The following is a 25411-nucleotide window of genomic DNA, read 5'->3' as shown; positions in this document are numbered from 1 at the left end:
TTCCTAGATCCGAAAACTTGACAGAATAGTCAACTTTGGACTGAGCTGATCAAACTTATTAAGAACAACAGGTGTGGTGGATCGAGGATTTGTTTTCGGAGGTATCAACGTATAATATATATGAAAAATTGTCGACGGATTTATCAATTTTATGGGCATGGCATTTCAATTTATGACTTAATCTTCTGCGGAGATAGAGATGCTGGATGCATGATACTAGCTATTAAGATTTTATTTCCTGTGAGTCAGAAAACTAAAGTGACATTTAAGAAACGATGGATCATTAGATCTCAGTTACTGATAAACAATTAGCAATCACAGGCCCAAGACAAGTTTTGTTCAGAAGAAAGGAAAAATATTTTGGGCCCAAATTATTGGGTTAATAAGGTCTACGATAGTGATAGAAGCATTGAGGCTTCACTGTTCATTTTGGAAAATGCAAATGTATCTATACTCCCACTCCCCAATAAGAATTATGGGATTCTTTGATCCAAACGGTGATAAGGGTAGCTTAGTGCTTCTAGTTTTAATCAAAATTTCAATATTAGAGCTTAAAATTTTTAATGTATCTGGTAATGAACCTTCTTCATTCAGCATGGCACACTCCATAACTTCCCCTTATCCCCTCACCAAAGCAAAAGCAGAGACTAATTGAATCCTTCAGCACAATAAATTCCCATTCAAACGTGTTTAACAACTTGAGGAAAAAAAAGGATTAAACATGTTAATTTAAATCTATGAAATGCTGCTAATTTCCTTTACAGGCTCAACAGACAGACAGTAGCTGTTGTTGCCACATTCAAACAAATACCAAGCAACGTATAATTATCAACACCTATGCATCATCATTCACGATTGGTCAAATTAATTTGTTATGAGAGATAAGAAACAAGCACAACATAGATGCAAGTGACTGGCCCTTGTTACCAAAACAATTACTAATAGACCAAGGGCCATGAGAAGGTTTGAACCCAAACAATTAGCATATGAGCTTTCATCTGAAGGGATCAGAAGACAAGATCCAGCATAATGACATAAAAATAAAGGCCTAATTGTTCAATTGGCAAAAAAGACAGAGATTGTCAACTCCATTGGTTGTCTAGTTTCAGCAAAGCTGTATATAAACTATTGGCAGTAAGACATGCAGAATTCTTCGGATTTCACACTCAGGCTTCAAGGCTAAGTTTAGGCTAAATTTCAACTAAAAAGCTTAGGTTGTAAATCCCCCTTCAATCAATTTGTAACTAGTTCTAATTCCCAAGTTTCTTTTCATTCAATGTGCACTTTTATTAGATCCTTGTAACTGATGCTATGAATTATAAAGCAATATAGACAGATCTGACAAGAAAAACTGGATTACTTGAGATTTTAATCTCAAGTAACAACCAATAAGATTAATGTCCCCTATTCAAGCCTTTAAAACTTGATTCAATATCACATCTACAACCCATTTTGTAGCCTACTAACAGCAGTTGATTCAACAAAAGAAAGCATAACAACCATTAGTGCAGTTTGGCAATCCATCTTGTCCTTGTCCCTGAAATAAGAACAAATCAGCAGAGTAATTAAATTTAAAGATGTGATTGAGAAGGGCAAACAACTGCATTTCCTTTGATTAACTAGTTGATTATATGGGCAAGAAAATTAATGTACAAGGAAATTAAGGTTGAGTTATATCAACAAAACCTCCTTGATTAAGATATTGGCAATGATTGCACTATTTCAATCAATAATCAGACATCATTAGTTATAACTTAGAATCATTTGTTTCATCAACAAAATTTGGGATTAGTTCCATCATAATAGTGAACCAAACATCTTATTCGATTGCTATAGAAAATTAAGTATCACAAAAGGAAGCAACTTTACAAGAAAAAGCAAAAGAAAACCAATTTTCTTTATTGACCAATTGATTCAATGAGCAACAACATCAGAATTTAACACATTAATCAACAAATTTTCACCATTTCTATTACTTCTACTCTTCCTATTATTATTATTGTTCTCCCTAGATTCTAAAGTTTGACTAGAAGTCCCCAAATTGACCGGCAAAACAGATTTGGAAGCCAAAAGCTTCTTCCTTTGGAGACAAAATGGACCTCCATAGATTTTATTGAGGAACCTTGGGATTTGATCAAAATCTGAAATTTGGATCTGGGTTTGGCTTGGAATCTGAGTTGGGACTGATTCAAGTCGGACTGAGTTGAGTTTGTTGGATCTGGCATTGATTTTGGAGTCTCTTAATTGCGCTAAAGCTCCAGGCTTTAGATACTTGTGGAATGCTTCAGTTTTGAAGGATCTTGAGATGGGTTTCATTTGGGAAAATTTGGGATGGATTTAGAGTAAGTATTAGTAGTATCTTTATTTTAGTAGAGAAAGATGGGATTTTTATAGAAAAGAGGAGTGTTTGAGAGGCGGGAAAATAAGGGAGGGAAAATCGGTGGAAATTAGGGCTGAGAAAGAAAGTGAGAGACAGTTCTTAGGGCTTTGAAAAAGGATAGGGCGGGAACTGCATGGACAGGTGGACTAAGCCACGTGATTTCTGTTGTTTATTAAAGTAGAAAATGAAAATAATTGAAAAATTGGAAGTTTGTGGTTGAATTTATTAAAAACACAAAATCATAAATAAAATAAATAAATTGAATTTCTATGAGAAAAAACACTTTTAGTACTATATAATTATTTTTCAATTATCCAAAAAATTTATTGTTTTTAGAGTGTTTATTATCTCAATAATAAAATTTATTGAAATTTAAAATAAGAAAACCAAGATTTCATTGTTTAATAAAAAATATAATGTGCACTAAAGTTGAAGTTTTGCAAATAATTAAAGATCCTCAAAATATCTTAGGTATTTAATTGATGCTCATCTAATTTGTTGAGATCTACGTGTTTTTTTTTTTTTTTTAAGGTTAGTTTAAATTATTGTTATTTTTAAAAAAGTTTGATTAAAAAAATTTTGTTTAAAAATATGATAAAAAAAGTGTGATTATAAATTTTAAGTATTTAGTATTATTGAGAAAAATTATTTTGAGTAATTAAAAATTTAAAAATATATATAATTTAATATTAAAATATAATTAAATTAATTTATATAATTATTTTTAAATGATGAAATTCGATAAATTTAATATTTAAATTTTAATACCCGGAACACATTTTTCTATCTCCAATGCGGCCACTGCATGTAGAACAAAGTCTTGGTTGCCCAACATTGTAAGGGATATGAATAGCATGACCTAGAATGATGTGAGCTCCTCAAGTTCTTAAGCAAGAAAACAACTCTGAACTCCAAAGAAACATCCTGCTATTCTGCCGAGTGCATGATCAATTTAGCCACAAGCCATTGCTCAACCATGGATTTTGAAAGTTTGATTCCAGACTAAGGAAGGGACCTTCAAATACATGTAATAGTGTCTAATGAAAACAATCTGAATTGGTTAATGCATGTAGGTGTACAAAAAAATTTTCATCTTTCGTACGGTAAATCCAAAATTTTTGGAATAAAATACTTTTGATTAATGCACATAATATTGGAAATTGGATGCATAGATGTCACTGACTTCTTTGATTGAAACAATCTTTTGATTATTTTAAAAACTAATTGACTTTGTGGTTTACATTACCAGTGAGTGCTGTTCCTGATCCACTACACTTGCTGCCCCCTTAGTTCTGACCTACAGGCTACAGCTTCTATTCACGATATGTAGCCCTCAATGCTTTAATTGACGGCCCCTTTTGAATTTCCACCTTGTCAACTTAGCTTTCATAGAAAAAAATTATACCTAGGGGCGGCTTAAGTGTTTGCCTAGTTGACGGTTCCACCTCCGCATTCAAAGACAAGTTCGATTTTCCTTTCTCCATCCCAAACCATTAACCATGGGAAATGATATCTGGCAAATTAAGTTGCCAATTGGACTGTTTTTAATGTTCTTTCTAATTGGAAACTCGTAGAAATCGAGAGATTAGCATTCTATCAATAAATTACAACACTGCTCACGGCAGTTCCTGGAATTTGTATCATATCATTTAAAACCATGGATATGGACATAACAAAGCTGGAAATATCCTTCTTTCTTGGTCTGGCTTGCCATTTCCAACAAAGAGGGAAGTTTTGATGAAATCAATGAAAACCCAAAACTGGTATGCTAGAAAAGTACGAAAGTTCCCACTTGGCAAATTATAGGGAGATTCATTTTATCAAGGAAATTGATTTTGAAACGGCACCTCCACCTAGTACTACAAATCACTGTCCTTGCCTACTTTAATGTCCAATGCCTATCCAGAGATGACAGAAACAGGCGTGAAACTACGCTCCAACCATCCCAACAGAATATAATAATATAAGGATTCTCAATATCTCTACGGCTAATTGCCTTTGTATTCTCTTTACAGCAAACTGAAAAATAAGATAAAGAAACCAATCTTCAAATTATACATATAGTCCTTGATTAACTAAAGGAGATGCCTTCTTGTACAGATCCTGTTGCCAACAAGCTTATGGCACCCCAAGTAAAAGATGGTGGGACATGGTTTAATGATTTTTTTTTTTGTTTTTAGTTTCTGATTTCTGGGAAAGTTTGTTGTAATGAATAATCAAGGTTGTAGTGAATGCATGGTTTTGTTTTGATCCTAGTCTTTGTAAATGTCTTAGGTTGTTGAAACATGCATATTCTGTCTGGTTTCTATTTAAGTTTTACTGCTATAGAGTTGCATTTTTTTTTTAAATAATATATCTCCAGGATTTGCCTGGGCCGAATTCCTCCCCGGGATAGTTGCTGTTTTTCTAATGCTTTTGTTGTAATCTATTCAGCTTCTGAACATGCTTTCAAAGCAATACTAACAAGTCTTCCCAAGCCTGGAGGTGGAGAGTTTGGCAAATTCTATAGCTTATCTGCTTTGAATGATCCAAGAATTGGTATGCTGCCATATCTCATGCATCTTATATATAAACTTACATATCAGGAAAAAAAAAAAAAAGGGAATGCTTTGAATTGAAATAACATTTTGACTGTATCACTCCATAAAACTCATGCTAGCAATTTTTTTTTTTTAATTTGTTTCTCTTTGTTGTTTTAATATGTTAGACCGTCTGCCATACTCTATAAGGATCCTTTTGGAATCTGCTATACGTAATTGTGACAACTTTCAAGTTACGAAGGACGATGTTGAAAAGATCATTGATTGGGAGAATACATCACCGAAGCAAGTTGAAATCCCATTCAAGCCTGCTCGTGTTCTCTTACATGTAATTTGTAGGATAAAGAGATCATTGAATCTTATCTTAGGATTTTTTTTAGCAAACTGTGAACTTTTCTCTTGTATTTACCAGGATTATACTGGAGTGCCAGCTGTGGTTGATCTTGCTAGCATGCGAGATGCTATGAAGAATCTTGGCAATGATCCTAACAAGATTAATCCACTGGTTTGTAATTGGCCCTTACATGCATTTTTTTGCCTTCTATAGTTTGCCATGAGTATATGTGGCAGTTGATACTACAACATGTCATTTAACTGATTGTTTATTTTTGCAACCAGATCCCAGTGGATTTTGTTGTTGATCACTCAGTCCAGGTTAATGTTACAAGATCTGAAAATGCCGTACAAGCAAACATGGAACTTGAGTTTCAGAGGTACAAAGAGAGATTTGCTTTCATTAAATGGGGTTCATCTGCTTTTCAAAACATGCTTGTTGTTCCTCCTGGTTCTGGAATTCTTCACCAGGTAAAGATATTTTTTCATTTTGTATCCCATTCTTGCAATGACAATAATTCACTGTTATTTGTTCAAACCAATGAGCATCTGTTGAATTGTCTCTGGCTCAATGCTTCGCTGTTAATAGTTCTGTTTTGTATGCTTCGGCACTGAGTGTGTCTCTGGATTGAATTTGTAGGTTAACCTGGAATACCTTGGACGTGTTGTCTTTAACAATGATGGAATACTATTTCCTGATAGCGTGGTTGGTACTGATTCACACACAACAATGATAGATGGGTTAGGAGTTGCTGGCTGGGGAGTCGGAGGAATTGAAGCAGAGGCAGCAATGCTAGGCCAGGTAATCTCTGCCCCTTTTTCTTCATTCTCAAGCATTGCTATCTAGTAGAAAGCTTATTTACTTTTGTTTCTAATGCTTTATTTTGCAAACTTAATTTACAGCCCATGAGCATGGTATTGCCTGGTGTTGTTGGATTCAGGTTGTCTGGGAAATTGCGAGATGGTGTCACAGCCACCGATTTGGTTTTGACTCTGACACAGATGTTGAGGAAGCATGGTGTTGTTGGCAAATTTGTTGAGTTTTATGGTTAGCTTTATGATCACAAATCTGTGAAAATGAAATATTTAACCATCAACATCTAGTCTAAAGGGCTTTAACATCATTATTATTATTTTTAATGTGCATGTAGGAGAGGGTGTGGCTGAATTAACATTGGCTGATCGAGCCACAATTGCAAATATGGCTCCTGAATATGGAGCAACCATGGGATTCTTCCCTGTAGATCATGTAACATTACAGTACCTTAAGTTAACTGGCAGAAGTGATGAGACAGTGAGTTTTTTCTTTTCCTTCGGGTTTCCTTTCTTGTGCTAACTTCTCAAATTAGTTTGGTTACTGAAGTCATGTTGGTGGTTTAACATATGTTTCTTATCTCTCAGGTGTCGATGATAGAAGCTTATTTGCGAGGGAATAAGATGTTCGTTGACTACAATCAGGTAGTGTTTCGTCAACTTCAGTAGATAGGAAAGTAAATTAAGATGGCTATCATCAATCTGACATCAAGAGGACTAATTTCATGAACAGCCTCAAAAAGAAAGAGCGTATACTTCTTATCTACAATTGGACCTTGCTGATGTTGAACCATGTATTTCAGGGCCAAAACGGTATGCACTGGTTTCAACTTAGCCACTTATTTTTCTTCAATGATCTTCATTGTTTTTCTGCTGATTCGCAGTTTTCTTTGATGCTTTCGAACAGGCCTCATGACCGAGTCCCTTTGAAAGAAATGAAGGATGACTGGCAGGCATGTCTTGATAATAAACTTGGATTCAAGGTTAGATGCAGACAGCTTCCTTGCACTTGGTTCTTCAGAAGCCTCTTGTGTGATTAGTTGCCACACTGTTAGTTTACTGAAAACAATTCATAGGTAATTGGAGTTGTTTTCTGGTGAAACCTTTCCAAACGTCTGTATCCAATAAAGCCCAGCCGGTGAGAATTTGGGACCTTTAATTAGGAGGTTTTAAGTTTAAATCTTGGTATGAGTGTTGGTTTAGTTGGATAGGACTGGCTACCTCAGCACCTCTCCTTGTGTAGCCTACAGCTCAATCGGCTCCTATGCACCAACAATTTGTTGTAATCTGTTCATTTCTTCGGTCTCATGGTTAAGCAATTGAAGATATTTTTAATTTATTCATATTTTGGAATTTTGTGCCATAATTTGTGATCCTTGTTTCCTTGCGCAGGGTTTTGCTGTGCCAAAGACAGAGCAGAATAAAGTTTCAAAGTTCACATTTCAGGGACAGCCTGCTGAACTTAAGCATGGTAGTGTTGTCATTGCAGCTATTACAAGTTGTACAAACACTTCAAATCCTAGTGTCATGCTTGGGGCTGCTCTTGTGGCTAAAAAGGCCTGTGAGCTAGGTTTGGAGGTTAGTGTTAGGCTCTTGGCTTCTTAAACTTGTTCCTCTTTGCTCAAAAAGAAAAACCACCCTGCTGTAGATAGAAGATCAGTCCTTCTTTAATTTTCTTATATTTACTTCACTTTTTTATATATCTCAGGTTAAGCCGTGGGTTAAAACCAGTCTTGCTCCTGGTTCTGGAGTTGTGACAAAATATTTGCTCAAGAGGTATGTCCATTGATTGCTATATTTCGACTGGGAGTTTGTCATCCCTGTTGTTTCTTTTCTCTTCTAAAAGGACAAGAAAAAAATCCATGAAAGAGTTACATTTGACTCTTGTTTTGGTGTCTGTAGTGGGCTGCAGAAATACCTGAACCAGCAGGGCTTTAATATTGTTGGCTATGGTTGTACAACTTGTATAGGGAATTCTGGAGAACTTGATGAATCAGTCGCTTCTGCAATTTCAGAAAATGGTAAAATTTTGTGTTATATGGAATGCTGTTTCTTCAATTGCTGCATTTATCGCTTATGAATTGCCAGGAAAGCTTCGAATTAAAGCTTTTCTTGTCAGTTTGGGATCTTTTCTCTAAAGTGTGATGATTATCTCCAATGATACTTAAAACTTCACCCATTTTCACCAGCTCCAATTTTACGGTCATTCAATTTTTTATTTTCCTCAACACTTGGTCCTTGTGATATCATTGTAATTTCTTTTCATTGATTACTATCTTGATTACTGTTATAGATATTGTTGCTGCGGCTGTTCTTTCTGGGAATCGAAATTTCGAAGGACGAGTTCATCCACTGACAAGAGCTAACTATCTTGCTTCACCTCCCTTAGTTGTTGCCTATGCCCTTGCTGGCACGGTATGTATACAACCATTACTTGTTTATTTCTCATCTTGATAAGAATCCAAATTTCAAATGTCAAACCTGATTTTCTCTTTTGCAAACAAGCTTTGAAACTTTGCAATCTGGTGCTGAATCGTTTAGTTCTTCCTGTCATACTTTTCAGGTTGATATTGACTTTGAGAAAGAGCCCATAGGAACAGGAAAGGATGGTAAGAGCGTGTATTTCAGGGATGTATGGCCTAGCAATGAAGAGATTGCAGAGGTAAACTGAGATATGCTTGGAGAAACTATTTGAAAGAAGGGACACAATGATATTGTCTAAAATTTTGAGCCCAAATAATGTGGAATTCCATGTTGTAATAGGTGGCTCAATCCAGTGTCTTGCCTGATATGTTCAAGAGTGCATATATAGCTATCAGAAAGGGCAATCCTATGTGGAATCAGCTTGATGTCCCAGCTTCTACTCTCTACTCTTGGGATCCGAACTCGACATACATTCATGAGCCTCCATACTTCAAAAACATGACAATGGAACCACCAGGTCCACATGAAGTGAAAGATGCCTATTGCTTACTCAATTTTGGTGATAGTATTACTACTGATCATATTTCCCCAGCTGGTAGTATCAACAAGGATAGCCCTGCAGCAAAGTTTCTTCTTCAGCGAGGACTGAACCAGAGGGACTTCAATACCTATGGTAGTCGTCGAGGCAATGACGAAGTGATGGCAAGGGGTGCATTTGCCAATATCCGCATTGTTAACAAGCTCTTGAAGGGAGAAGTGGGTCCAAAGACAATTCACGTTCCGACAGGAGATAAGCTTAATGTATATGATGCAGCAATGGTGAGTGTTAGCACTTAACACTGGTATTCAGAAATACATTACTTAAGCTTAGACCACAGTTACTAAGTAGTGAATATCATCTACTTGCAGAGCTACAAGGCTGCTGGGCAGGACACTATTATCTTAGCTGGAGCAGATTATGGAAGTGGCAGCTCACGAGATTGGGCCGCCAAGGGTCCAATGTTACTGGTGCAGACACATATCTATTGTTTCTTGATTATGTTTCTAGCTGCTTCTCTTCTTTATCGTCTCTTATTCACCCTTCCTTCCACAATGGTTTTTCTGCTGTGTTCAGGGAGTCAAAGCAGTGATTGCTAAGAGCTTCGAGAGAATCCATCGTAGTAATTTGGTTGGTATGGGGATCATTCCACTTTGTTTCAAGCCTGGAGAGGATGCAGATACTCTTGGATTAACAGGTCAAGAGCGTTATACAATTAACCTTCCAAGTAAAATCGGTGAGATAAGACCTGGCCAAGATGTTACTGTCACAACTGACACCGGCGAATCCTTCACATGCACCGCCCGGTTCGATACAAAGGTATGTCAAGACTCAACAGTTATAGGAAGAGAAAAGGGGACTTTTTTCCAAGCATTCAGCATTATAACCACTGGCTTGATGTATATAAATGTTTCTGATTCACGATAATTTGTCTGCAGGTGGAATTGGCATACTTTAATCATGGTGGCATTCTTCCATTTGTTATTCGTAACCTGATACAGGAGTAGGCAATTTAGCTTCAAATCTAGCCTCTCCACTTTGCAATCTGCATTGATTGATCTCTTTAAAAGCTGTTTTGGGGGGAGGGGGGTCTTCTGCATATAAACACTAGCATAGCAGAGATTTCTCGAGGCTCTAAATAAGAGCGGGAAATCTGGTGCTGCTTACATAAAGTGGGGTAATGAGGTGTAATAAAGTTGTTAATCTATGTTCATTAGAGTGGGAAAGAGAAAAAAGAAAATGGATGTTTGTATTTTTTTTAAAAGAAAATATGAATCAGATTGGAAGATCAAGTAAATAGCTTTTCTGGTCTAGTACATCAACCAACAGATCGAATTTGTATGAATCCTAAAGCTTTTCTTTGTGACAAGAAATTTATTATATGTAAATCTTGAATATCTATATTGTTACAATACATTAATGTTGTTAAACTGTAAATCAATGCTTCATTCTCTCCAGTCTCCATCTAATTTGTGGTGTAGAATGAAAAGATTTTGAATAGTTCAGTTCTTTTGACAAGAACATCAAGATAAATATTCCATATAATGTCATTAATAGTACGGCACTGAGACTAGAGAGGTTATTAAGATGCAGAAAATTGCAACAATATATCAATAATAGAATTACTGAACAAAGCAACTTCTCTTTATTCAGTTCTCGAAATAAGAAGCTCAAGTTACCTGTTATATTACAATCATAATCATTAAAGTATGCACTTCATAGCTAGCATATTTCAGCTTCATCAAAAGGATATTGGAGAAAAGAGAAAGATACAAGAAAGAAATATAAAAAATTGGTGAAACTATGACACTATATAAGTGCCTCAGCTCCGGCAGCGACTTCTAAAATCTCACTAGTGATTTTTACCTGCCGTTCTCGATTATAGACAAGGGAAAGATTCTTCTTCAATTCAACTGCATTATCAGTAGCATTACTCATTGCATTCATCCTAGCCGCAAGCTCACTCGCTAATGATTCCTGCAATGCCCGCAAGATCTGACTATTCAAATAAAGAGGCAGCAGGGCATCAAGAATCTGAACTGGATCTTGCTCAAACAGCATAAGAGGTGAAAGTTCCTCTCGTTCTGCCCTCACTCTTTCCCTCTTCACAATCAGCTTCCCTTCCTTGGTTGTCAACCGAAACAACTCATCCTCTATAGCATCAACACAATTCCCATTCACATCAAAAGTCTCTCCTTTCACTGACAATGGAAGCAAAGTACGAATCACCGGATCCGACTTTAACAAAGACACAAACTTTGAATACACAAGTTCAACCTTATCAACCTCTTCACTAACAAATAATGAGAAAACGATATCAGCAATTATATGAGCTTCTTTTACCGTAGGAAACCCTCCTCCTTCAACAAGCCTATCAACCAAAACATGATCTTTACGCCTAAAATAAGAGTTACCCTTTTTTCCTACACTAATAACAGTATAATCCAATCCAAGACCTTTCAATTCCACAATTCGGGACTCAGCCTTTTTAATAACTGCATTGTTGAAACTACCACAAAGTCCTCTATTACCAGTTATAACAACTAGAGCTACTTTCTTTACAGGCCTAATAACAGTTAAAGGACAATCAATATCTTCACCTTGTAAATTTTCATTAATGGTGCGAAGGAACTCAACTAAAGCCTCAATAAAAGGCCTACCATTGATGACAGCTTCTTGAGCTCTCCAGAGCTTTGCAGCTGCTACCAGCTTCATTGCTTCAGCGATTTTTTGAGTGTTTTTTACTGTTTCAATTCGTTCTCGGAGCTCACGGAGACGGCTTCTAATTGGAGCAAAGGGTGAAGGAGATTGAGAGAGGCCTTTTGAGGGTAATATTTGAGGGAATTGGAGAAATGGGTTTTGGTTAAATTGATAAAAGAGTGTATTTTTGTTGGAATTTGAAGGTTTTGATGAGATCCAACTCGGTAGATTTGAAGCATACATGATTCTGAGAGAGGGTTTTTGCGATGTTTGGGGTTTTAAGCTTTTTCACTTCTTTACAACTTTCACAGTTTTGAACGGTCAGACCAAAATGAGTTCTGAAGTGATGGGAAACAGAAACGACGTCGATTCGTGAAATTCTTTTTTAAAAATAATTTAATAAAAATTTTAAATTAATAGATTGATAAAATTTAATATAAAAATTAATAATATGTAAATAAATTATGAAAAATATTATTTATTATTTTATTTTGAATATTTATTAACGATAAAATTTTTATTAATTTTTTTATTAAAAATATTTATCTAAAAATTATTTTAAAATTTATTAAAATATTTTAAAATTATATATATTTAATTTATATAATAAAATCTTTTAATTTATCAATTTTAATTTAATTATTTTTAATTGAAAATTTTACAAATTTTACTTTAAAAACTTTATCTAAACTATTCTCACGAAGTTCGTACTTTAGCTGTTAGGCTCTGTTTGGACCACTGTAAGTTGTTTGTGATTATTGGTAATTTTGGCTCCCCAAATCCATTTTTCTTAAAAGAGTAATTATATTATTTTCAAATTCTTATCAATTATCTCAAATTATAATTAAATTTTAGTAATTTTTTCCATCATCTTTACTACTTAGTAGATACAGCTACTGACATGTATATATCAAACTGGTTCCAATTTCACTGTCAAATGTCATTAGCAAGCTTAAAGTACATTAAAGACAAAGAAATTTACATCTCAACCAACCCAAAAAATTATTAACAATTATTAAAAATCATTGATTTAATGAAAATTTATGTGCTCCAAAAATTACAATTTGTTCACTTTTTTCGTACTTCATTTTAGAAAAGGTGATAATAGTTTGATTTGGATAATATTCAGTTCAATTTTTTTAGATGTTATATAATATTATGAATTTTAAAAATTAAATTTAAATATTTATACGATTTGAATAGAATTATATTAGATTTTATTAATTTAGTTTAATTTATTAGTTTTTAAATTTTAAATTTTTTAATTTTTATATATTATTCTAATATAAAATTTTAATATATTTAAGTAAAATTTGATATAAAATTATTATTTGTAGTTTATAAAATTTTAAAAATCTATAAAAACTAAAAATAATATATAATTCGATTTGATTCGATTATTTTTTAATTTTTCATATCGATTTAAAATTCGATCTAAATTTATTATATATATTTAATACCTAAATTTGATTTGCAACGAATAAAAAAACGATTCAAATCAAATCAAACACTATAATTTTAAATCAATTTTTTATTTTTTTTCTCACCACTTCCCCTTCTAACTTTCAATTTTTCATTTTCTTCACAAATATTTTTTGGATAAGTTGTCCTTTTTACAAAATTTTTTTGGATATTAGTACTCAATATGGCTTTCCAAAGTTTCTTTCAATTTTACTAATATTTATTTTTGTTCTAAAGTAAATTTTCTTTTGTGTAATTGTAAAATTATATATATTTTTAAATCAAAACAAGCCTTAAATAAATCAAATTTAGATTAAAAAATTTTACTTGTATTTTTTTTTTAACTCAGAAACAAACAGGGCGTCACCTGATAGTCCACGCGTGACTTTCACACGCATCAAGCAAGGGAAACTTAACAAGCAAAACGGCATGTCGTTTTGATCTGCTCTGTCACCTTCAACCATCCTATGCGGCAATGCCCCAAGTCCCTTAATCGAACTTACCAAAAGACAAAAGAAGCACAGCTTTAGAAGCAGAAATGTCAAAGCTGTTTGCAAGAATTGCTGGGTTCTTTAGCACTAGAACATTCATAGGTGTAGACAAAGCTGGGAATCGTTATTTTACTAGAAAAGAAGAGATTGATGGTATTCGTAAGTGGGTCTCATTCCCTTTCCTTTTTAATTCTATTTTTCTTTTCAAGTTTTGAATTTTTTTATGGATATGGGTTTTTTTTAATGATCCTGTTTTGCATTTTCTATATGGGTCTTATATTAGAGGCATTGGTTTTGTTTCAAACTTTTGTTTTCTAAACTTTTTTGCTTTGGTTTCACGGAGTTTTCTAAATGAATTCATGGATTTTCCATATGGGATTTTGAAGAATTGTAATAAACATGTAAAGTTTGGGTTTCATTTTTTGTTTCTAGTGGTTGCAATTAGTAATTGGATATTGGAATTTTCCTGTGATCAGCTTTTGCCTTCTTAGCTATTTGATTTGTTTGGAAATTAGCTCTTTGTTTATGAAATAACGTAGGGAAGACTTGAAACCTTCAATTTATCAACGTATTAGGAAGATAGATAGCTCTAGTTTCATTCGGTGTTTGACAAAACTTCAGTCTCTAGTTATTTGGGTCTAATTATGTTTATTTGGTGTTCTTAAGCTGGAGTTTTGGTCTCTGTCTATGGAAGTTTTAAAACTGTGATACCATTTTACTCCAAGCCTCAAAGTACTGGTCTGAGTGTGAAGTTAAATCACATTGGGGTATGTTTACCCATATAGTGAGGTTTCGAATAGGGAAAAAGAAAAAAGAAAAAGAAAGCAGGAGTGAGAACAGCTTATTTGTAACTAATGCAGAAGTTTGTACGCCATTACTATTAAGTTTCTCATAGTTTCGTTGATGCACTAGTAAAGGAGAAAAGATGGGTGGAATTCAAAGGAGAGCAAGATCCAACCTCCATCCCAGGTAAGCTTTTTAACAAAAGTTGCTTATTTGTTAACCATACCTGTTAACCATAGCATAAAGTAGGCAAAAGGTAACTGACCAGGCTGCATGTGGAAAACTACCTAAAGCATAAACTGCATTGTTTGTTTCCGATACTTATGATTTTTTGCAATTTGATTGCTGTAGTTGAATGGATATGTTGGTTGAATGGGCAGCGAAAGATAGCTCCTACTCCTGAGGTACTTGCAAACGTATTTCATTGCATACTTTGAGAGTGCCTTTCTCTCCACTTTTCAAAGCAGCAAAACTTTCCCTCATCAAAAGATAAAGTGAAGCGGGATTATACATTCAAATGCATAAATATCTCTTAAATTGATAACATATTTGATAGAAACATTTTGGTTCCATAGTCTTTTACTTTAGTTACTAGTATTTCTGGTAAGATATCCTGGTGGAATCATTTCAACTCTGATTTTTTAGTATATTGTTTCTATCTTCAGGAAATAATGGAACTTGAAGCAAGGCGTGAACGTGTTAGGCTTAATGTTGCTCGTATGTATTACTAGTAATATCACTTTACATGCTCTGTTACTGTATTTTCTGATAAAGATTTGTCTTGCCCTTTGTTTTTGGAAAAGTTCTGAAGAAGGAAGAAGAGGAAAGGAAAGCCCGAGAAGGCAGTAAGAAGGCTGTGAACTCTGGTTAGCTGTTGTTCTTGTGTCCTTGCATCTCCCTTTGCTATTTTTTCTCACCCAATTGTTGATAAATGTACTGTAAATTTATAGGTAAAGTTGGAGGTCCAGACTTAAAAAGCTTCATTCGGCAATTCCCTTCTGCTTCAGAAGGTATTATATTCTTTTATTGAACTATGCATCTGTCTAAAATCTAATCAATATAATTTATTGAAGCCCAGGTGCTAATTACGTTTTCCTTCTGATGTTTTTACTCTTAGGTGACAGAGTTGAACAAACATCAGATAGAAGGTACGTGACTCAAACTGTTTTATACCATGAACAAAACATTTCTGAGACTTGAATCAATTACAATACAACTTGTTGAATTGTTTATCATAGTGGCTTATCTTTGTCCTAATCTGATTCCCATGCTCGATTTCCTTTCTTTTTTACTTACTGCTCTAATGAATATTGTTCCATACCCACTTGGCTCTTCCCTACTGTTTCCTTTTCACTTTAGGTCTCTATCGTGTTCCTCCCTGTATTATTTTTGTTTTGGATTATGTTTTGTAGAAATGATGTGTGGCAGCCAAGGAATATTGACATAATTGGTAGTTAATTACTAGCACCTAGTGATTCATGTACTCGTCTCGTGTAAAATATTGAAATTCATATATACATGCCTTGTTTTACACGAAAATTACGTGTCACAATTCGTATAGACATGAAAACATGAAATGTGTCTTTTTGGTTTTGTTAAACTCATATATAGTTATTGTCAAAATTTTAAACCGTGTTATCTTTTTGTCCTTTATTCATATCGTATCACCGTCTCGTGTTTTAAATTGTCAGGTAATATTTCCCTCTTCCCCCTCTTTCTTAAGCATACAAAAATAAAAATGACATCAGATAGATTGAGTTGCCACTTGTGTTTATTTCATTTTCTTTTTATCATATCATGAAAATTGCTCGATGCTATGAATGCTTTAACAGCATGCCTCCTATTTTTATAGGATCAAAGAGACACAGGAAGAGAAAGGAAAACCACTTCCAGAGTAAGTTTCAGATCCTTTTGGAAAATTTACGTTTTATGTTTGCTAGCACGGATTACGATTTCTTTTATCCTCTAAACATTCATTGTTTTTCAGGTCTTCAGAACCAACAGGATCCGGTGCATCCTATAAGCCAGGAACATGGCAACCACCAACATGATATTTGATAATCCTGGCCACGACGCCTACAGTTCTGCACTTTGATCAATCCACAGAATCTAGTCTGGGATAAATCGAATTTGTTGTTTGTTGAATCCTGATCTAAATGAATACATTCTTTAGCTGATTACATTTGAAATTCATTTTTTGGTTTTGTTAGATGACAGTTTTTGTTGGAATTTTCTCCATGGATGTATAATTGCAGGGTTAATATCAAACATTTTTCTGCATCATGTGTAAGTTGCAGCCAGAAATGTAGGGTGCTAAAGTTTTGGTAATATTCATTTGTCACTTTCCCTGAACATAAGATATTAAAATTCACGTTTTCATTTATACGTTATACAAAAATTAAATATCATAATTTGTTTTGCTGCAAAAACATAAAATATATATTTTTTATTTGATTAAACTTATATATAGTTAATATAAAAAATTTAAATTATATTATTTTCATAATTTTTTATATCATATCCGTATCATATTATCATATTATATTTTAAATTGATAGGTTTATCCAAATATTATTTTATAAAACGACAATTGAACTGGATGGTCTTAGCTTATACATGTTTGACATTTTTTGAAAATTTTCATTACAAAATTATGAAAATGTTTATGTATTCATGTTAAATTTATATTCCCATTTTAAAAAATAATATCAATTTACAGGGTTTTTTTAGTAAAAAAAAAAAAAACTTTTTTAACATATGTGAATTATCTAAAAGATTTTGAAGTAACTTCCGTAGAACGAAAATAATTTAAAATGATAACTTTATTGCAGAAAGCTGTCATGTCAAGTTTCAAAACTCCAATGGCCGATCTTTTCTCGTTCAAAAATCTAAATAAAGTTTTTTTTAATCACAATTAAAATAATTTTTTTATCATGATTATAATAATAATTATTATTATTTTTAATAAAACTTTATATTAAATGTATCTAATTAATATTAAAATTGATATTTAAATTTAATTTATATTAATTAAAATTTAACCATACTTTATTAAAAATGCAGTTGCATCACTTAAAAAGTAAGTGAAATAATCATATTTTTTCTTATTACTTTTACTAAGGTAATAATTCCTATTAAAAAATAAGACATAAAAATTCAAATTATAATTATATTATCCACACGGGGAAAAATAAATTATTTATAAAAATATTTTAAAAACCAAAGAAAAAGTTTTTTGATAAAAAGATAAAAATATTATATATGTATGTATATATTCCTATGGATTTGGAACATATTTTTCAGATTCTTTCCCCTTTGTTCTTTTTCCATTCGTCTTTGACTCTCTCTTATTAAGCGTGAAGGCCACGCCCTTTTTGTTATTGTTATTCCGACTAAAAATAGGAATCAAATCTTAACCATCCACGTGTTAAGATTCTAATCACAGCCATCAACGTGGACCAATTCAGACATATTCTTGACCGAAGTTGCTTTCTTTTTCGCGCGGGACTAAACCGCCTTTCAGCCTTCTATGTAAACGCCCCACTGTCTCTCTTATTTTCTCATCGTATTCAATCCAAGAGTTTTCGGGCAAGGGTAGGTTTCTAAACCAAACCCGTTTCGTATTTTCCTTGCTTTTCTTGTTTGTTGTGTTGGTTCTTTATATCTTTGTCTATTGAGTTCTTCTAGTATATCTTTTTTATGTTAAGATTGGATTAATGATCTTCTGAGGTGTCTTTATTTGAGGCTTCATGGGATCCGATTCTTGTTCCTTCTAGAAACACGTTTAGTTTGTTGAATTTGGTGTTTGATTTGAATAGTTCAGGTAGTTGGTTTAATTTAGTTTTATACTAATTGTAAAGGATATTCTGATTCAAATTTTTGTGAATACAAGGATTTTAAAGTCTGGGTTTATGGCGTGGTTTGGACCTGTTTTTTGTTGAAACTTGGTTAATCTTGAAATAAAATTGTAGCTGTTGATACGAGGTTCTACCTTTATTAAGTCTGTTTTTGTTGATCATATACAAATCTCTTTTTGTTGTTTCATACGGTATAAATTTTTGTGATGAAGATTATTATGATGTGTTCCTGAGTTCCAACAATTCAGGGTTTGTTTATTTTTGCAGTAGTAGTGCTAAAGAAACAAAACAAGCACCCGTAGATCGTTCGAAGTCTCTACTTAACTAAGTACATGGTTGATTTAGACATTCATATCCCTACTACTTTCGATCCATTCGCTGAGGCTGGGGAATTTGGTGGCACTGGAACCAAGGACTATGTGCATATACGAATTCAACAGAGGAATGGGAAGAAAAGCTTGACAACAGTTCAGGGGCTGAAACAAGATTTGAGCTACGAAAAGATCCTCAAGAGTCTAAAAAAGGAGTTCTGTTGTAATGGGAATGTTGTGAATGACAAAGAGCTAGGCAAAATCATTCAACTCCAAGGTGATCAACGCAAAAACGTGTCACACTTCCTCGTTAATGCTGGCATAGTGAAGAAGGATCAAATTAAGATTCATGGTTTTTAGGACCTGTGAAGTTGATGCTGCTGCTCTTTTATGAATTAGGACCTTTGAAAAATAAATTTCCAGGCTGTCTCTCGTTTGGTCTTGTTTCCATTCCACAGCCCCTGGTGGGTTGAAACCATAATGGAATGTAATGTTGGAGTTTCATTAATAATGTTGGATTTTATTTGCTTTCAATCTTTGCCTTTAATTTCTACCTTTTGATCTTTGCTGGTGCTATGCCGATACTGCACTTTGGTGCATGAACTTTAGCAATTGGTTCAACTGATGTGTGGCTGTGATTGTCTATTCGGCCTTGTAATAAACGTATTGCAACCTTGGTTTTGTTTGTTCAAGCTTAAACAATCTCTCTTCTCAAAATCCGTTATATATCAGGCACAAGATTCACCGAAAAATGTAAGTAAATAACTATATGCAATATGTTACACTCAAAATGACAAAACAAAACCAGACAAAGTTATGTATGAAGACCTACAAGATCACTTAAAGCCATTGTGCACTACGTTTAGGAAATTTTTGATGATTTTTGTGAGTCCAATCATATAATTCTAAAAGAGTTGGCCTTGTTGGGTTCCACTTCTCATCATGTCGCGGAACTCCTCATAGTTGATTTTACCATCCTGTAAACAAGGGAAAAGTGAGAACTGACGCATCATGCTGCATGGAAAATGTGCTTCAACAGGTAAAAAAGGGGCTTACATTGTCCGTGTCAACTTCAGATATTATTTCCTTGATTGTGTCATCATCACCCATTCCATATTCTTTCATGGCAGCTTCTAGCTCATCTCTTGTGATATACCTGCAAAAACTTACGAACACGTTATTGATTCCTTCCTTATCTGATTTAATGGTTAGTTCTGGCTCAAAAAGAAAAGAAAAGAATTAATGGTTAATCAAGGATCCCATGTCATTGATATAATGTGCCCAAAATATACTAATTCAGAGCAGCCAAATCTTATAGCCACCAAACTAAAGCAAAACTCAATACACGAAGACAAGATCAAATATAGCACAGCAATTATAAATGAGCAAGTATGATGTCTGGCCAGATCTGGCCATGGAAAATTGCACGGAAAAAGAACAGTATAAATATATTCAGAGTTAAGACAGAAATCTAACCAGCTGTTGTCCGTATCAAAATGTTGAAAAGCTTTATACAAATGTTCATCTCTTTCAAGCCTATGTCTGTGCATTGTATCAGTGATAAATTCAATGTCGTCAATAGTACCATTTCCATCCACATCAGCCTGCAACAAAAAACCAAGGTTAGTATGCATTATGTGAATTAGAATACATCTACATATTATAGATCTAAATACACTGTCTTACAGCTTCCATCAGTTGCTGAACTTCATCCTCTGTGAGCTTTGATCCAAGTCAAGCTAATCCAGTCTTAAGTTCATCATAGGTGATTGTGCCACTGTTGTCAGTGTCAATGTTTGCAAACAATTGCTTCAGACCTTGGATTTCTTCTGTAGAAAGATTTTCTGCGATGACCTATAATCCACCAGGAATGTTATTTGCTGAAGGTGAATTAAACATTAGCAATGGAATAACTGGAGATCGCAAAATGACTTGCTGTTTTGCCATCATACATCAGATAACACAAAACTCATGACTAACGAGTCACATGCCTATCTCTCTCTGACTACCAATTTCAGAAAACAATGATACAATACAAATAAATTTAAACTTACCTTTAAGGCAAGTTGCTTTAGTTTGTTCATTCTTCTGAATTGCTTCATTCTGGAAAGGACTGCACTGTCTAGTGGCTTGTCTGATGCACTTCCACCTTCTCTTATTCATGGATGCTCTTAATAAACCATAGAATTTTAATCTTTGGATTGCGCTTGACATGAATTATATTAACTCATAAGCCAAGCATGACATGGTAGAATAAAGCACACAAACACACAGATATAGAGAATTTTGCATTGTTCCAACTGATTTTCCTTTAACACATATACATGATGGAATGCCCGGATGCATAGCAGTAGCAGATGAAGATAGAACGAACAGGTTAAAGTACATATTTTTTAACCTATTGCTAGAGATTAACTACTTCTACAAATGCACAGCCAAAAACAAAAAAAACAAAGAAAACTATTTCTGTAAATAGTACCTAGGACTTGAGAAGAAGTAATCCGTTTTTTTGGGTCCTGTGTTAACATTTTGCGGACTAAGTCCTTGGCACTGTCTGAAATAGATGGCCATGGTTGACTTTCAAAGTCAATTTCTCCTTCCAAAATAGCATCAAATATCCCCTTCTCCTTTTCTGTGAGGAAAAACCTCCATTAAATTATCTACTAACATTGAAGTAGCAGTTTTGAAGGCAATTAAGTACAGTGACAGGTCAGGTTTTGGCAATTGATGACATTATTTTCCTTGAGTAAGCTTTAAATTTTACCTGCCTAAAATGGAGGCACGCCACTGAGTAAGATATACAATATAACTCCTGCACTCCACATATCAATTTCCTTTCCATATCTACGCCGTAATACTTCAGGAGCAACATAGTAAGCACTCCCGACTATATCCCGATACACCTTTCATGCCAAAGGTACCGAGAACAATAAGAAAAGAATGAAAATGGTTATATTACACACAGACATGCATGAGATATCATTTTTTTTTTTTCATTTTCAGAAAGAATTCACTTTCAAAGGCCAATTATTGCCAAGCATAATTCATGTTATATACTTATAGTGAATGAATATGTGAATATATGTATCCCTGTTATATTTGTGTTCGCAGACACCAGTGCACATTCATGCACGTTTAAACTTCAATTTAAGCAAGTGACATGATGTTTGTAGTCTTTATACAAATTTTAATTCAGTATAAAGCTATGCAACTTTCACACAGTTATAGAAGTCAAATTCTATCATCATATAAATGAAATTTATTCTTCTGAGTCAGTTTAAGGGAAATCAAGAAAAATGAAGCTAAACCAGAATTTCTGAAAGCAGCACTTCCTTTATGCATGGATGAAACTTATTCACTGCTAAACATAGTATGAAGATTAGGGCATAAACATAGAGGAAACATCAATATAAATGCTGGACACTAATACAGTTTCAGTTAAAGACAGCTGACCTATTCAGCTTCTAAGTACAAAGTGATGGCTTTCTTGGACTTAATCAACCAGGTATAACAAATGGCCCATTCACCATTTCTATTTTGTGACAAATGATGATCCCAGAGAAAAAAGTTGAACTTTCAAAATGTTATAGTCACACAATATCATATACAATTAAACTAAATTGTGAATAGGAAATGCAGGCAATGAATTCAAGGAGATGGCCAAGTCAAATTGGGGAAGCTTACCTGCCATCTTAATTGGCAGAAAATGCCATCTGAACCAATACTATTTCAGAATTCTAATTAACTTAATTGACTTATTCTTCTTTCAATACTAGCAATATTATTTAGGGGTTAGGGAAAAGCTTAGAATCATTCATGAGCGGGTGGTTAAGACGAACTAACAATTTACATGCATAGAATAAAGATCCACAGCAGAAAATGCTAAAACAATAGGAATATGCATAAATTTCCAGCAAACGAGAACCAAAAATTGAATGTGCAAATGACCAGATAAAAAGAGTGATAACAATTTACCCTTTTCAATGAATACCGATAACCCGAAATCTGTGGCCTTCAAAAGAGCATTCTTATCCTTGCTAGACAAAAAGAAATTCTCAGGCTTAAGGTCCCTATGCATCACACCCATAAAATGACAAGCATGGACAACATTTACAATTGCCCTGCATATGGAAGCAGCTGCCCTTTCACTATAATGTCCCTTAGCAATAATCCTATCAAACAACTCACCACCAGCACACAATTCCATTACAAGGCGAACAGAATGCTTATCCTCACAAGCACCTTTAAATCCACAATATTAGGCTGTCCACTCAAATGCTGCATAATTTGTATCTCCCTTTTCATGTCTTCCTTATCATTCTTTGTAACTAGTTTCCTCTTAGATATAGTCTTGCAAGCAAATTGTTTCCCAGTTGAATTCTCAGGGCAAAGATAAGTTACACCAAACTGACCTTTTCCCAATTCTTTACCAATTGTATAGTGCATCGTTATTTCTTCATATGGCTTACCAAGAATTGTATCAATCCTGGGGCCAGGCTTGGGGCTTGGGGCTTGGTGCTGGAGCAACTGGCTTCCAAGGTGTTTGAGTCCCTGGCTTTTGAGGGATGTGGTGGACTTGGGGCTCAGCTGGTGCAGGCCTAACAGGTTCCTGGTATCTTTGTTGATGCACGGCAGCTGGTGCTCTTGATATGTAGCCATTGTGTTGTGGCTTTGAGTCTTTGCTTTTTGTCAGACAACCACCCATCTGGTTTTACTTGTTACTACCAAGTTAACCAAAGACTGAAAAAAGAACTGAATTTTGATTGAAAGAAAACTAAGAAACTGGATCAGAATTCAATGATTTATTAGAATAAAGGTAAAAATGAAAAAGACCCAGACTTAGAAACTAAAAGAAAAGGTGATGTTTTAAACCAAGATGGGGACTTGGGAATATGCTGAGCGATGTGATGATAAAGAATCCAACTTTAGGCTTGTGAGGGAAGGGTTTATGAAAAAAAAAAAGAAAAGGAGTAGATCAAAGTTTCTGGCTTTAAAGAAGGGGAGGCTATGACTATGTAACAACACAAAGGGGAAGCTTTGCTTGGCTGGCGGATTTGTTCAACTATTGAGTTATGTTTGAAACATTGAATTTTGATGAGACCAAAGTGGGAACGACACTTCCTGGCAATGGACGGCAAGCTGCAGCCAACATAACAAACCTGTCATGAAAAAAATAAAAAAAAGAAAGTGAAAAAATCATTAATTCATTAATTCATCACTCAACCATTTTTTTAAGAATTCATTAATTCATCAGTTAAGATTTTCCGATGATAATTTTATGATAATATACGTATATGATTTACAGATCAAGAATTAGAAAAAAAATCAAATTTAATACTTTTAATTTTGCATTTTTTTACTCTAATTTGGTATTGGCTAAAATGATATATGTAGATTATGATGATTAATGCATTATTTCTCTTGAATTTGATAAAAATAATTACATTAAATAAAAAAATTTCTTAAAACAATAAATAAATTGATTAATAGTCATAGAGTCCCTGAAAAACATGACATAAAAAATGAAAGATTGAAAAAAATCATGGACGAGATTCATCGTATGTGAATTCTTGAGCCACGTGATCATCATAGGGACTTTCATAAAGGTTGATCACAAAATAAAAAAATAATATTAAATTTAATAATTTTGCTAAATAAAATATTAAAAATTTGATTAAAAAATATAAAATTTATTATATGATTTTACCTTTCACTTTTTTTTTTTTTTGTTTAAAGAAGATTTAAGTCCATTAAGATTTCTTTTGCAACTTAAAGAAAAAGATTTTTATTACATCATAATTATTATATAATTGAATTTTTAAAGATTCAATTATAAAAAAGTGAGAATATTTTTTACTCTGTTAATGATCTTCAAGTGATGGTTCCATATTTTGTTGATAACAAAAGATTATTTGATGTCATAGATTAGGATTTCATCAACCATAACAAGCTAGCAATTTATTAATTAAGGGAATTTATTAAAATCTAAGGTGGATTATATTTAATAAGCCACCAAAAAAGAATGAAGAGTCCTTAAAAGAAAACTTTTGGGTAAGAAATTAATATTTTTTTATGCTCAGAAATAAAAACTCCAAATTTTAAGATTTTGGATTACCATTTAAAAACTTTGATGAGCTAATAAAATGGATTTGGAAATTTCAGTTCTTTAAACAATTTCTTGTTAGGTTACTTTAATTAGTCGTAAGCCACTTAATTTTTTTTTTGATTGGGTTTGGTCAAAATCCCATAAGTTGTTGCATTTCCATTAAAAAATAATTATCCATGGTTTTATTCTTTTTCCTTTGTCACTCCAACCCAATTTTGTAAATTGGAATTTGTTTTTATATTGAGAAAAGGAAATTTTGAATACTATTTTTTAAATAAAAAATCATGTGCTGTTCACCGAATCAATATCAAGTGTTATAATAAATTAAAAAAATATGTTTTATATTTGACATATCAATACAAATTATATACTAAATTTTTTTATATTTTATATATGTTTGATATGAAATAAATATAATTCGGATGAAGTATAAAGTATCTAAAATTTTCGTATTTTTTACGCATTTGATATTGTAAATAAGATTCATATTTTAGATAAAAAAAAAAAAAGAACAAAAAGCAAAAAGAAAGAGTTAAATGACTTAATACGTTGTATACTTTTAATATCAACTAGGTCTGAAAAAATAAAATATATAAAAAAAAGAAAAGAAAAAAGAAATTAGCATACCATCTATACTAAAATTGTGCTCGACTTGTTTAACATATGAAATGTCT

The 25411-nt window shown here is 33.4% G+C and overlaps 6 protein-coding genes across 10 annotated transcripts; 3 read left to right on the top strand and 3 right to left on the bottom strand.

Moving 5' to 3' along the window:
* Window positions 1-1881: 1881 nt before the first annotated feature.
* LOC111276130 (uncharacterized) lies at window positions 1882-2621 on the bottom strand. The gene has a single exon (XM_022861938.2). The coding sequence runs from the start codon at window positions 2314-2316 to the stop codon at window positions 1915-1917; it is 402 nt and encodes a 133-aa protein (XP_022717673.1). The 5' UTR covers window positions 2317-2621; the 3' UTR covers window positions 1882-1914.
* A 1743-nt stretch (window positions 2622-4364) lies between these two features.
* On the top strand, window positions 4365-10485 carry LOC111275671 (aconitate hydratase, cytoplasmic). The gene is made up of 20 exons (XM_022861161.2): window positions 4365-4522; window positions 4814-4918; window positions 5088-5248; window positions 5333-5425; window positions 5539-5724; window positions 5894-6055; window positions 6157-6301; window positions 6405-6547; window positions 6655-6711; window positions 6800-6879; window positions 6974-7049; window positions 7459-7644; window positions 7775-7842; window positions 7969-8087; window positions 8360-8481; window positions 8630-8728; window positions 8830-9309; window positions 9400-9498; window positions 9605-9847; window positions 9967-10485. The coding sequence occupies exons 1-20, from the start codon at window positions 4465-4467 to the stop codon at window positions 10033-10035; spliced, it is 2751 nt and encodes a 916-aa protein (XP_022716896.1). The 5' UTR covers window positions 4365-4464; the 3' UTR covers window positions 10036-10485.
* Window positions 10486-10654: 169 nt separating this feature from the next.
* Window positions 10655-12045, bottom strand: LOC111275672 (ATP synthase gamma chain 1, chloroplastic-like). Its single transcript, XM_022861162.2, has one exon. The coding sequence runs from the start codon at window positions 11969-11971 to the stop codon at window positions 10838-10840; it is 1134 nt and encodes a 377-aa protein (XP_022716897.1). The 5' UTR covers window positions 11972-12045; the 3' UTR covers window positions 10655-10837.
* A 1574-nt stretch (window positions 12046-13619) lies between these two features.
* LOC111276439 (NADH:ubiquinone oxidoreductase, 17.2kDa subunit) lies at window positions 13620-16746 on the top strand. Of its 3 annotated transcripts, none has more exons than XM_022862178.2 (9): window positions 13620-13833; window positions 14593-14649; window positions 14815-14867; window positions 15129-15180; window positions 15267-15329; window positions 15414-15473; window positions 15581-15611; window positions 16316-16357; window positions 16451-16746. In XM_022862178.2, exons 1-9 carry the CDS (start codon window positions 13728-13730, stop codon window positions 16512-16514), a joined length of 528 nt encoding a protein of 175 aa, XP_022717913.2. In that variant the 5' UTR covers window positions 13620-13727; the 3' UTR covers window positions 16515-16746. The 3 variants fall into 3 exon arrangements, with proteins under 3 accessions (XP_022717913.2, XP_022717912.2, XP_022717914.2); XM_022862177.2 differs by having other exon boundaries at window positions 13628-13839; XM_022862179.2 differs by having other exon boundaries at window positions 13687-13843.
* A 1156-nt stretch (window positions 16747-17902) lies between these two features.
* Window positions 17903-19165, top strand: LOC111275673 (Translation initiation factor SUI1 family protein). Of its 3 annotated transcripts, none has more exons than XM_022861163.2 (2): window positions 17903-18057; window positions 18588-19165. In XM_022861163.2, the coding sequence occupies exon 2, from the start codon at window positions 18653-18655 to the stop codon at window positions 18989-18991; it is 339 nt and encodes a 112-aa protein (XP_022716898.1). In that variant the 5' UTR covers window positions 17903-18057; window positions 18588-18652; the 3' UTR covers window positions 18992-19165. The 3 variants fall into 3 exon arrangements, with proteins under 3 accessions (XP_022716898.1, XP_022716899.1, XP_022716901.1); XM_022861164.2 differs by having other exon boundaries at window positions 17966-18057; window positions 18569-19165; XM_022861166.2 differs by lacking the exon at window positions 17903-18057 and adding an exon at window positions 18323-18447.
* A 206-nt stretch (window positions 19166-19371) lies between these two features.
* On the bottom strand, window positions 19372-24663 carry LOC111275674 (calcium-dependent protein kinase 33). The gene is given in 10 exon segments (XM_022861167.2): window positions 19372-19608; window positions 19688-19787; window positions 20108-20235; window positions 20318-20485; window positions 20686-20801; window positions 21111-21263; window positions 21396-21539; window positions 22607-22882; window positions 22885-23129; window positions 23131-24663. Coding segments are annotated over 10 exon segments (1608 nt in total). The 5' UTR covers window positions 23337-24663; the 3' UTR covers window positions 19372-19536.
* Between the last annotated feature and the right edge of the window lie 748 nt (window positions 24664-25411).

This window comes from Durio zibethinus, chromosome 25 (assembly GCF_047325235.1).
Source record: "Durio zibethinus cultivar Kanyao isolate XHJ-2024 chromosome 25, ASM4732523v1, whole genome shotgun sequence".
NCBI lineage: Eukaryota > Viridiplantae > Streptophyta > Magnoliopsida > Malvales > Malvaceae > Durio > Durio zibethinus.
The sequence above is the reverse complement of the archived record's forward strand: the minus strand, read 5'-3'. Positions and strand labels throughout refer to the sequence as shown.